At 43.4% G+C, this 12,618-nt stretch overlaps 5 protein-coding genes across 5 annotated transcripts; 3 read left to right on the top strand and 2 right to left on the bottom strand.

Moving 5' to 3' along the window:
* Nucleotides 1-764: 764 nt before the first annotated feature.
* Nucleotides 765-1,480, top strand: PCYB_053640 (hypothetical protein; the record flags this gene model as incomplete). The annotated part of the gene is made up of 2 exons (XM_004221245.1): nt 765-1,311; nt 1,413-1,480. 2 exons carry the CDS (start codon nt 765-767, stop codon nt 1,478-1,480), a joined length of 615 nt encoding a protein of 204 aa, XP_004221293.1.
* Nucleotides 1,481-2,666: 1,186 nt separating this feature from the next.
* Nucleotides 2,667-3,520, bottom strand: PCYB_053650 (adapter-related protein complex 4 sigma 1 subunit; the record flags this gene model as incomplete). Its single annotated transcript, XM_004221246.1, has 2 exons — nt 3,137-3,520; nt 2,667-2,925 (listed from the first exon to the last, which is right to left on the bottom strand). The coding sequence occupies exons 1-2, from the start codon at nt 3,316-3,318 to the stop codon at nt 2,667-2,669; spliced, it is 441 nt and encodes a 146-aa protein (XP_004221294.1). The 5' UTR covers nt 3,319-3,520.
* Nucleotides 3,521-4,317: 797 nt separating this feature from the next.
* On the top strand, nt 4,318-4,674 carry PCYB_053660 (hypothetical protein; the record flags this gene model as incomplete). The annotated part of the gene is made up of 1 exon (XM_004221247.1): nt 4,318-4,674. A coding segment is annotated over exon 1 (292 nt), but the record flags the coding sequence as incomplete, so codon positions are not given.
* A 2,223-nt stretch (nt 4,675-6,897) lies between these two features.
* On the bottom strand, nt 6,898-7,317 carry PCYB_053670 (hypothetical protein; the record flags this gene model as incomplete). The annotated part of the gene is made up of 1 exon (XM_004221248.1): nt 6,898-7,317. A coding segment is annotated over one exon (420 nt), but the record flags the coding sequence as incomplete, so codon positions are not given.
* Nucleotides 7,318-10,027: 2,710 nt separating this feature from the next.
* On the top strand, nt 10,028-10,657 carry PCYB_053680 (hypothetical protein; the record flags this gene model as incomplete). The annotated part of the gene is made up of 1 exon (XM_004221249.1): nt 10,028-10,657. The coding sequence occupies one exon, from the start codon at nt 10,028-10,030 to the stop codon at nt 10,655-10,657; it is 630 nt and encodes a 209-aa protein (XP_004221297.1).
* Between the last annotated feature and the right edge of the window lie 1,961 nt (nt 10,658-12,618).

Raw genomic sequence — 12,618 nt, forward strand, 5'->3', positions numbered from 1 at the left:
AAGTTAGGCACCTGACCTGTGCAGGTAAACAGCCAAAAACGCTCGGAAATTTTTGCGCCAATATGGGAAAAAAGGAAAAAAAATACAAAAAAATACAAAAAAAAAAAAAAAAAAAATACACAAGCGCACAACAAATGCATAACACATATCACACACGCATGTCTGTGTCAAACGAACGACTGAACGACGCGCACTATTCTATTTACCCCTCACCGAAGGAAAGGGGCGAGCAGAATAGGAAGCCGTAAGGGGGGAAAAACCACGTAACACTGAATTAGGCAAAAAAAAGGATAAGAAACAAATTAAAGAAATAATCGTAGATAATCACGGTCGCAAAAACGATAAGAAGGATAGCATCGGTACATGGTTCAGTTTTTTGAGTGAACGGGGAGCCAAATTGGGTTGAGGAAAGAGGGAAACAGTACCACATTTGAACCGCTCAAAAGAGCTAGTAGAAAAGGGGTAAGGTTAAGAATGCTAAGGATTATAAAAAAGGGCTCATCATAGAAAAGGATTTACTCCACTTAAACGGACGGAAAAAAACAAAAAAAAAACAACCTTAACAGTGAAAAAAAAAAAAAGCAACAGCTGGGGACGTGTCAAAATATACCACATAGCAGTCACACACACAGTTAATGCACAAATTAGCGGGGGAAAAACCCACAACGGGAATGAAAAAAAGTGAAAACAAAAAAAAATGTGTCAGTTCGGTAATTAACCCCAAATGTAACAACAGTAATGAAGAAGGGGGGAGCGAAGTCCAAATGAGTAACATAAACGACTCAAAGAAAAAAAATGCTTCAACTGAAAGGCATAGTAGCGCTAAGAAGGGGAATGACACCAAAAGCGGTAGTAAGAAATCGTCCGGGGGGACGGGGTCAGCCGAAGCGAAGAATAAGTGGAGTCTCACCGTGCGCGCTCAAGTAGCGGAAAGCGCAGCAGTTCCTGCGCAGGGAGAAGCGGAAACGGCAACACGGTCGGAGGACAAAAAGGACGCAAAGGGGAGCGCAAAGGGGAACAGAAAAGACGTAAAGGGGAGCGAAAAGGAGAACAGAAAAGACGCAAAGGGAAACCCAAAGGATGCGAAGGGAAACGCAAAGGATGCGAAGGGAAACGCAAAAGATGCGAAGGAAAGTGCAAAGGATGCGAAGGAAAATGCAAAGGATGCGAAGGAAAATGCAAAAGAAGCGAAGGAAAATGCAAAGGATGCAAAGGATGCGAAGGGAAACCCTAAAGTCGTAAAAACAATCGCGAAAGACACAAGGCTAAACGCTAAGGACTCAAAGCAAAATGCGAAGGACCCAAAGCAAAGTGCGAGGGACGCAAAGCTAAACGCTAAAGACAGGGGCACACCCAAATCTACCACCATCCATAACGCAAAACAAAAGTCGTCCGGTTCCCCGCCTGGGAAGAATGCCCCTATGAAATTGTCGCCCCCGAAAAAGAACGACTCAAGGGAAGTAGCAAGTGCAGAATCTAGCCCCGTCGCAGCAGCACGCCTTTCTGCACATGCACACATGAATCAAAAGGAAACGGAACAAATTAACTTAAATCGAGATAAAAAAAAAGTTTCGGAGATGGAGGGAAAACGCACCAACAAGGCGGGATGTGCTAAAAGTTGCAAAGCGAGAAATGAGGAGCATCAGTCAAATAAGCAAAAAAGCAACACAATAAAAAAAAAAAAAAAAAATTAAACTGCACAGTTATTAACGAAATTAAAGTGAAGAATAATATATATATCTGCAAATTTAAAAACAAGCTAAATAAAATTCGCAAATACTTTTTCCCTATATATAAGTATGGCGAAGCTTCCATAGCACGAAACAAGGCCGTGCTGCTGAAGATTCACATGCACACATGCCTATACTGCCAAAACGGGATTCTATGCAACTTCGCTGAAAATTACACGTTGTAGTGGAGGTAGAGAAGTGGTAGGTGCAAGGTGGCGATGGTGAAGTGGCGATGGTGAAGTGGCGATGGCGAAGTGGCGATGGTGAAGTGGCGATGGCGAAGTGGCGATGGTGAAGTGGCGATGGCGAAGTGGCGATGGCGTAGTGGCCACAACGACGTGGTTGACCTTTTTCTCCGTTTCGACGTCGCTTCATCTGTACGTCCCCACATTCCGTTAAAACGTTTTTAAAAAAAAAAAATCACCAATGATGGGGTGACAAAAGATATACACGTTTTGTACCTCCCTGCGTGGTTAGACGAAAGAGAAAAAAAAAAAAAAAAATTAAAAAATAATTCACCTCCTTCTGTTCTTCCCACTTTTGCAATTTTTATGCGTCACTATAGTAGGACACACAAATGTTGTCCCCATTATGTGAGTGACGAAATGGCGCAGTTATGCCAATCAGCCCCTGCGTAAGCAGTTATTCTTTGTCCCCCTCGTTTATGCTTATTTGTCTTTATATAAAGATTTTTATGTGTATATGGTGTTTCCGTATGAGCACACATTTTTGGCTGTACATGTGTGTTGTATGCGTTTACAAGAAAAAAAATCACCTGACCTGTTCATATTTTTTTTTTTTCCGCCACTTGGTTAGCCATTTCATTGGCTAACTAATTTTTTTTTTTTAACTTACGTGGTGATGTGAACATTATGTTGCCAGCGATTGGGACGTTCCCTTCACGCATATGTGCTGAGTCTGTCTCGGTTGTTAATTTCACATTTTTGGAGAAAATTTGTCCATTAGCAAAATAGGGCGGAGGACATTGGACTTGTTCATGTCGCATATTTCACCGTTGCACACGATTTCGTCGATTATAAAATGTGTTTTGTCAATGTTAAACATGATGTCTAGTTCGCATACATTTTCGTAGTACTTATCTAAAATTTCGATAATATTGTGGATCATTTCGAGTATGGCGAATTCGTTTACGTCCTGGTTTGTGACTCCGACGATTAGGTAGAGGCTGGCATATCTGGTGTGTGTAAGGAAGGAAGGAGATGGGGAGGTATGCGGAATGTATGGAGTAAAATGCGTCACCATTTTGAAAAAAGCAGATTGGGAAAAGTTAAGGAAGAGACGGCGGTTCACTGTTGTGTGCACTTTTTCTTTTTCCTTGCACGTGGCGAAACTCCCACGTTGGTACACTGTGCCTGGCAGTGTGGTGCATATGTAGAGCAGCCAACCTTCTATAAATAATTTTGTACTCCCTGTACTGTAGGAAGGAGCATTGATAGTCGACTCGTGACAGGCATTTCCGTATGAGTTCCCCCTCGAGGATTGTTTTCTCTTCGATGCTGAGGCTGTTGTAGTACTGGCTTAGCCTCGTTTGGCCCTGCTTGTTGACCATAAGCAGGAACTCGATCATGTTTGGGTGAGTGGTGGGCGAGGCGTTCCTATGTTGAGTAGTTCGTAGGCGGCGTTGGTGAGCAGCGCGGGTAAGCGGCGCGGGTGAGCGGCGTGGGTAAGCGGCAGGAGAACCTATGTGTCGCTCCTATTCGTCACCCCTATGCGACACGTTCCTGCGCGATGTTCTTTCCGATCGATCTGCTTTCATACATAAGTTGTGCAGTTAAAAAAAAAAAAGCTAATCCCTCCCGGGGGTTAATAAGCTGACACAGGGAAACTAAAATGAGGACTTTAACTTAAATCAGGAATGTGATGCAAAGTTCGTTTGATGGAATGGGAATAAAATAAAAGGTTTCGCCTTTTTTGCACTTCCCCCCCCCCTTTTTTTTTTTTTTCTTTTTTTTTTGGCTAAAATATGTTGCTATTTGCTCTTCCCCTGCATTACTTATTTTATTTTATTTTTTTGTCGAAATGAAATATTGTGTACTTCGCAATCGCTCGCCGTGATGTTAGGCGATCGGTTTTTCATTTCCCCATTCGTTCTTTTTTTATGCCCTCTTTTGGCTTTCTCCACGGTTGTTCCCTCCTTTGCATGATCAACTCGCACGACCGTGCTTACATTAAAATTTAAGAGTAGAGGGGAAGGAACCCCCCTTCCCCCCCCCAAAAAAAAAAACACTCAGAAGAGAGGCTACCCATTGTGTGTCCTAGTACCCTTCGAATGATGGGGAATAAACACGGAAAGAGGAAAAAATACGAGTTATGTGAATTTCAATTTGAGAAAGGTGTGCGGAGCGGGGGAGAGCAAAAGGAAAAAAAAAGGCATACCCGTGTGTATGTTTAAGTGTGTGCTGCGCATAATGCTGCTGCCCATAGCGCTGTTGCCCATAGCGCTGTTGTCCATAGCGCTGTTGTCCATAGCGCTGTTGTCCATAGAGCTGTTACCCATAGCGCTGTTGCCCACTGCCCACTGCACAGCTTTCCACCGCGGCGCCCCCATTTGTGCACCCCCTCGCAGAGTTCCAAGTGAAGTTCCCCTGGAACGAAATCGTCCAGTGGGGCAGCCAAGATGTGAACGTAGACATGACCCTTGTGGCTATCCAAAAAACAATAGAAGAAATAAAAGACATAACGATAGATGAAGAGACTTATTTTAACATGACCCAAGTGGAGTGCATTGATCCTTTTCACTTTGATGATGACTTAGTGATGTGGGCGAAATCTCTGTTGAAGGAAAATCGGAACTTGCGGAGAATACGATACAATCTGGTTCCGAAGGTCATTAGTGAGAACGAGTTTTGGATGCGCTACTTCTCGGCGATAAAGCTTATCGTTACAAGAAATGCGTTCGAGGGGAAGCAGGGTGACGTTGCCGGTACGTGATGGGCGAAGTATCGACGTGGGGTGGGGTGGGGGTACTCACTTTCCTCCAGTTAGCCTTCAAATGGAGAAAGATATACCTTTGATTGGGGAACTCACCCCTGTGTTATAGCAAAGGAATCACGAATAGGTAGACAACTGTGTGCGGGTTCGCTCTAGTGCACATGTAGGTAGGAGCACACCGTGTGGTGGAAGATGTGGGAAGCCCCCTCTCCACCCCACCCCTCCTGGTGCAATGCTGTCGAAATGGAGAAAATGGATTGAGAGGACTAGTAGGACGTTGCCGGGGGAGACTCGATCTGCTCTCAAAATGAGCCTCAACTTGTGTTAGTGTCCAATACAGAATGTGTGTCTCTACCTACATCGTGGTAAAGGTAGCACTTAAGAGTTCCTCTCCCTGTGAAGGCTGTCTGTGTGTAAAGAGGTGGACCAAGTTTAATTGGGACCCCCTGTTGTGTGACAGTATGCTAGCGAAATGAGTGAACACCCGTTCGAGTCCGTGCAGGGAGGTATTATGTGCACTGTTGAGATCCCCAAAGAGTTGCTCTGCACGGGGGACGTGCTAAACGGGTGACGGGGTTGAGATGTCTCAATCCCGTCATTTTGAGGGAAGGAAGCAAGGAAAGCGTTTTTTTTTTTTTTTTTTTAGTGTTAAGAAGGCTCAATAGGTTCGGTTGGTAGAGTTTAGGGTGAAGGAGATTTAAAGCGTTTTTCGACATGATTTGGTTGGTTACATGTTTATATGTATGTTTGGTCATTTTTCGTTTCTCGTTTTTTGTTTTTCTTTTTTTCGTTTTTCGTTTTTCGTTTTTCTTTTTTTCGTTTTTTTTGCGTGGTTTCGCTAAAAATTAAAGACTAAAAAATTATGAAGTGAAGCTTTAAAGCCATGGGAAAAGAAGAAGCGGTGCGTGGATTTTTCGCGGGGCGCACAGCTCACGAGTTGGACGTTGCAGGGCAGGCTGTTGTCTGTCCATTCGAGGCTGGGCCTACTTCTTCGCCTCGAGCGAGTGAATGGTCTTTAACAGCTCCTCCATGTGGTCTTCTGCATTTTGGAGGAGATCCTTTTTGGAGGACAGTTCACTGACCACCTCGTCTAGCTCCTGCAATTCGTGTTTTTTTTCTTCTACGTCGTCATCATCTTTGTTTTTTTTTTTTTTGTACTCTTGTTTTTCAGCGTTTTTCCCTTTCCCGTGTTTTGTTCGTAATCGTCGTCCTTATCTTTGCGGGCCTTTTTCCTTTTGGGTTTATTCTCGTTGTCTTGGTCCTCTCCCTCACTGTCACTTTCTGCTGGTCGTTTTCTTTTATTATTTTTCTTAGTGGTTTCCTGTTCCGTTAGGTCATCCTTTTGTTTGCCTGATCCTTTTTTATCTCCTTTTTGCGCTCCCTTTTGTTCTCCTTTTTTATCTCCTTTTTGTGAGCCCTTTTTTTCGCTTTCTTTTAGCTCTTTTTTGCCCTTGTCTTTTTCCTCCCCCTTTTTTCCCTTTTTGTTTTTTTTCAACGCTTGTTCGTCGTCAAGGGCGTCCTCCGATATGGAAGTACCCTTGGGTGTGTCGTCCTCGTCCTCCTGGTCGTCGCCTCTCTTTGCCTTTTTCTTCTTTGGGCGTTTTTCGCTGATTATCTCGTCATCTGCCTCCGCCTGGTCATCCATTTCTCGTTTCATCTTTTTTTTTTCTTGTTTTTTCATTTTTTTCTCTTTTTTGTTTTTCCGTTTTTTTTGTTTTTTGTTTTTCCGTTTTTTTGGTTTTTTGTTTTTCCGTTTGTTTCTTTTTTTTTTTTTCTTTTTGCCCTTTCTTTTTTTCTTTCGTTTATTCCTTTTTCTTTTTTTTTTTTTCTTCTTTTTCTTTTTCCTTTTTTGCTTCTTCTTTTTGGATTTCCTGAGATTACCTTTATTTTTTTTTTTCCTCCTTTTGGTCAACGAAAGCAGTGAACGTGCGTTCCCTTGAAGAACCGTTCCTCCCGTCTGTTTTTGTGCTTCCCCCCCTGCAAGGAGGGAGATATGCCTTGCTAGGTAATAAGTATGTACTGTCTCCCCTGCGTGAAAATTTCCCCTTTGAGAATCTTCTGAATTTGCTAAATATGTCAGTTGTGCTGTTGAGCCCTTCTGGGATGGCCTCCTCCCCTGGGTTGTTAGGCTGTCTACTGCATACGGCTGGGTTGTTAAGCGGTCCACTGCATACGGCTGGGTTGTTAGGCTGTCCACTGCATACGGCTGATTTACCTCATCTGACGGACATATCAATGTGGTGCAACTCCCCTTTTTCGATTCCCCCCCCTGTACACTTCCATCCGTTAGGAGTAAATTTCCATACTTTTGAAAATGTTGTTCTAGTTTGTAATGACGACTCTTTATCTCTCCTTCGCGCTGCGAAGTCGCGATTCTATTGATCACACTTAGTAGATTTAGAAGGATGAAGAGATTGAACAGGTTCAGTAAGGTACGGAGGGAAAAGTGGGAACCAAGGCTAAGGGTACTAATATGGCTAGTCAGATTTATGGTGGTAAGCTGTTGAGCTACATTAAGCAGAGAAAATTGACTAGTCTGTCCAAGGACACCAACCAGAGTGAGCAAAAAAACAGCAAGGTTCCTTCTCCTCATCAAACTGCATACACAATTGCACCCCCGCCGTACACGAACCATTTTTAACGATTAAAAAAAAAATTATTTTATTTTAATATTTTTGATTCTTTTAAATGGTATAAATGTACGCATAAATTTGTAAATGAATGTTACTCTTTTTTTTTTTTTCGCCTTTTCCATCTTCCTCTTTTCCATTTTGTTCATTTTTCTCTCTACTGAGGAGGAAGTTCGTAGCATGAAAAAATTGCAGCATGTCTGTCTACCGGGAATGACATTTGTGATTTGTTCAGAGGCGCAAATTACGCTGAAAAATTTCGTGAAGATTTTAAAAAAAAGGAAAACACACCAACGAGGGGATGCGCACTGTCGCTGTGTTGACGGGCGTCATTAATGTTTCGTTTGTGCGTTTATGTGTATATTTATTTTACTCTATTTTGCGCTGTTATACGCTTTTTTTTGTCCATTCGACCATCTGGTTAGCTATTTGCGACGCAATTTTTCGCCCCCACCGCAGCGTTCGCATCGCCCCCATATTTTTGTCACTATCGCCATTTGCAAGTTTATCCGACTTTGCTTCTTTTTATTTCCAAAGGGGGAGTCATTTGAGGGGTGCTTTTCCCCGCGCAGCGTTGTGCGACCAGCACAGACAGACTTTTCCTGTTTCTTCCCCCCAGAACAAATCGCAATCGTTCTGCGCCGTTGAATGGGCGACGCGAGGGGGAAACCATACGCGAATGAGTACGCACATCGGTAAGCGCATGGGAATGCACATGCGAATGGAATGCACATGCGAATGCACATGTGAATGCTTATGCGTGTATTTAGTTCCCTTTTCTGAGGATGCAAAATGGTAAAACACACATACGAATATGCGCGTTCGTGTATATTCACAATTGTGAGATTAATAAAGGAGAAAGCGCGAGGGGAAAGAAACGAATTTGCAAAAAATAAAAATTACACGCGCTTTTCATTATATGTATATTATGCATCGAAAAAATGGGCGCCAAATGTTTTACCGTCTTGCTGATGTTACACCCATGGAAACACTTAAAAAAGGGAAGATGTCAAAGGAGAGACACGTTTTATATCGCTGGGGAGGGACGGGATTTACTAATGCGTTGTGGTGAGAAGGGTATTTTTAAGGGAGGGCGTGACGCGACACATTTGTGAATTAACTGTGTCTCAATTGGACGGCGTGTCTGCTAGTTTTTTCATCGTGTGAGAACTACAGACGAGAAGCTTCTGCAACGAAGCGGGATATTTACTACATTTTTTAACATTTAAAAGATGCGTAGCCATAAAAAAAAAATTTCAATTTGCCGTTGAGAGGAGTACAAAATGGAGGGGCATTTCGTGAAAGGCATACTTCTTCCTTCCCTTGGGGGTACCACTGATACTTTTGTTGCACACAAATGGGGAAAATAAAATGTCCGATGGGCCCCTCAATGATGTCCTGCTTGGAAAGTCAAGCGAGGCTTTAGCTTGGCAAAAAAAAAAAAATAAAATAAAATAAAATAAAATACCTTGCCTGTTCATAAAAAATGCTGAAATTTTTGCTATTTTTGTATGAACGGTTCATACGAAAAATAAGATTTTTGGAAGGGTCATTTTGTGGAGGTGAATTTATCTTCTGGAGAGAAATGCCTCATATGAAAGGAGCCCACTGTGTGCAATCGGCATCGTTGCCTTAAGAGTGGAAAATTGACCTGATTGTTGTTGTCACGATGTTGGCAACGTGTGCGATTGAAGATGCATATGTGTGTGCGGGATACTCGTGATCTGGTGAGGTGTAATCTTTTTTTTTTTTTTTTCTCCCCTGTTCCACTATTTTCGGCCCCCCTAACCGGTTACATTTTTAGCGGACTTAAAATGAAGGAAGAGGATGGGGTAAACAAAATGGTTAAGTTAAATAGTCCCACTTGTGCAACTATGTTGTGATGTGAAAATGCGTCCCTTCGTGAAATATGAAGCGATAACCGCTGTTCGGGTAAAAAAAAAAAAAAAATTCAATCTCGTCTAACGTGTACAATGAATGTACTTAATTTACCTGCCGCTAACAAAGTCAACAGTTTGCGAAACCGTTTTTCTTAATTTTGGTTATGTGTAAAAAAAAAAAGGAAGTTTCTCCCTTTGACGGTGTGGAGATTAGTTCCCTATATGGTACCGTTGGTGAAACGTTTGACACGTCGTGTTTTAGCAATGAGCGCGCACCCCTATCTGATGCTGCACCATGGTGCCTTTTATACAAAATGGGGGGAAACACCAAGAGGAGCGTGGGTGCGCGTACGAACGTTGCTGAGGAAATGCATAGTGGTATGTACATGTACATTCTCATGTATATGCGCAGTGTGGTATATCTCCACGGTTAACTTCATTTTTGCATTTTTCTGCCCTCGCTGTGTAGCGATCTGGCGAACAAACAGAAAAGAAAAAAAAAAAAAAAAGCAACTTCGCCCATTGGTAACGGTTTCCCCTCAACAGTTTTTCCCTTTGGTATCTGATCAGAGACGACAATCTTTGCATCGCACAGACGATTTTCTCCCCCCTGTCCGAAAAAAAAAAAAAAGTAGACACAATGTGTTTACACACACGTATGTGTGCATACGTGGAATAGCAAAAAGGAGGAAGCATAAAAAAAAAAAAAGAAAACGAAGAAAGGAAGAAAGGAAGAAGGGAAATTGATCACAGCGTGGCAGTCACTCCCTCCAACAGAAGTGTATACTAAGGATAGAAAAATAATTTACATTAGTTTTTATCACCCTGCAGGAAGATGCACATAATTAGGGTTACCAGTTTGGTGGTACTCCTAGTATGCTGTTACACAAATGGGAAAAGTATTTTCCGAAAAAGGAAAATTATTTATGGTTCTTCCCATTTGCTAAATGCCCCTGATGATGAAGCGACCAAGTTGCCCTCCCTGAACAATTTAAAAACAAAGGAATCGCACAGCAGCAACGACGACGGTGATGAGTATGTGAAGGGTAGCTACTATGTCGAGAAGGGAGGCAAGAATAATGTGAGGGACGTGAAAAATGGGTCCTTCATTCTTTTAAGTGAGAAGGTGAAAGATATTCCCCCTGAGGAGGAAGATGAGGAGGCGCATGGCGACGACAATGCTGACCATGTGAATAACAACGTGGATTCACATAACAATATCGATCATGAGAACAGTAGCGAGGACAGCAGCGAGAGCGAGCACAGTGACCACGAGGAGGAGCACGATGACGACGACATGCACCATAACCACATGTACGCCAATGGCGCCTCCACGGCCCTTCCGCCTCCACCCCCGCCTGTGATGCATCACCCCCCACCTCCACCCATGACCCCCTCGGGCATCGTCGGCCACGTCGTGTCAAACGTCTTCACCGCTGGGTTGAAGTTGTTTGGCGTGCCGTAGGCCCACTGCATCTCTAACGAAGCGCGTTTGTCGCGTGCCTGCTTTAACCATACGACTTTTTTTTCTTTAAGATTTTTAATTTTTTAAAAAATCGCGTCGCATGAATATCGCCTTAAAATCACACACACATGAACATGTAAATTCATACGTAAAAAATTTTGCTCTGATCGTTTTTCCAGTTTTTTTTTTGAATGGTTCGCCCCTTTTGGTGGAAATTTTTTAATTTTTGTTTTAAGCTTTACGATCAGTGAATAGTTTTTTTTTTTTCGTGACAAAAGTACTAACTGTGGGACTCGTCCAGCATGTGCATTCTTCAAGGGAAGTGCGCGCGTTGGCGCGGTGTGCGTGAACACTTAACGGGGAGAAGGCTAAACAATTTATGCCTTTAGCGTGGGGAATATGCCCCATCTGGTGCCAAGGCGAAAGAGGAAGAGCCCGAGCTACCAGCGTAGCGATGTAGCGATGTAGCAATGTGGCAATGTGGCAATATAGACAACATGGACGCAGGGTTACTAACCCTCCTGACGCAGTCGTAATGTAACTCTGCGACAGGTTTTTTATGCTTTGATTGGGCCTCCCTCCGACTTGCGCACACTTAGTAGTGATTTTTTTTTTTTTCCTTTTTCACCAACTCGTTAGGTATATTTAGTTTAACGGAGGTGCAAAGGGGGTGACATAAATTGGGGACCCTGTTCAGTTCAGTTCAGTTCTGTTCTGTTCTAAACGTGGGTTTTATATGTCGACGAGTGTGTACATGCACCCGTGCCAGGCTTAGACAGCTCACAGTTATCATTTTGGAACGAAAAAAAGGTGCTTGTACAAAATTGAAATGGGTGAAGGAATTGTATGCTAGCTAGGGGACACACAACTGTGTGTGACAGGTGGTTTGGAAGGGACCATTATATGAGCGATGGCCGAAGACGTCCTCCATAGTGGTTACTCCTTTCACCTGACCGTACGCAGCTATGCCCGTTATGTGCACCTTTTTTTTTTTTTTTTGAGAAAATGTGTCCTTTTCTTTTACGTTTTATTTACCCATATGTTAATATGATTGGGTACACATACAAATGCGGTGGGGCTACAGGGGGGGTGAGCGGCACGTCGTTATTTTTTCTAGCCCCATCAAGGGTTTTACTTAATTTTTTTCGCAGTGTGCTGACGACATGTTGGTGACTGGTCTACCATGCCTAAACGTTTTAGCGACGCTTTACCGATTCTGTACCATTTTTTGCGAACGTGACTTCCTATTTCCCTTGGAGCGAGTATGCATAATTGTAAGGGGGTGAAGAGGGCGAGCAGTGAAGGCCCCTCTTGGGGGGGATGCCGAAATGGGAAAAGTTGGCGTGTGCTAATTGGGGTTTGGTTGGAACGTCGATACGGAGGTGTGAACGTGCGGAGGTGCGAACGTGCGGTGGTGCACGTAGAGACAGGCTTACAACACGCGCACACACACGCAGGCGCAGACGTATGAATAACTACAGAGGCGTCTGACTGGGCGGGTGGCCTTCCTCTGGAAATGCTTCAGCGAAAAAAGAGCAAAGGGAAACGAAAGGAACAGCGCAAACGGATATGTGTGGATATAAAGAGGGACAGAAAAAAGTGCTCGCCAACGTCTTTTCCATTTGGGGATGGAATTGTCCGATGCACCATGGAACATGCGTGGGAGGCAAAAGGAAAAAAGCGAAGGGGTGAAGGGGTGAAGAAGCGAAGGGGCGAAGAAGTGAAGAAGCGAAGGGGCGAAGAAGCGATGAAGCGCGGGAACGGGGAAGCAAGGGGAACCAAGCGGAATTCACAAGCGGACCATTACGTACACATATGCAGACGTGTGTACATTCACAAAAGCTGCGTGATGTGCTGGAAAAAAAAATTCTACCCTTGGGAAAGGCCATATACATGGCTCGTGTGGGCTGTCACTGTAGTACGGCGGAAAAAAAAAAAAAAAAAAAAAAAAAAAGAAGAAA

The sequence above is a fragment of the Plasmodium cynomolgi genome, chromosome 5, assembly GCF_000321355.1.
Source record: "Plasmodium cynomolgi strain B DNA, chromosome 5, whole genome shotgun sequence".
Classification (NCBI taxonomy): Eukaryota; Apicomplexa; class Aconoidasida; order Haemosporida; family Plasmodiidae; genus Plasmodium; species Plasmodium cynomolgi.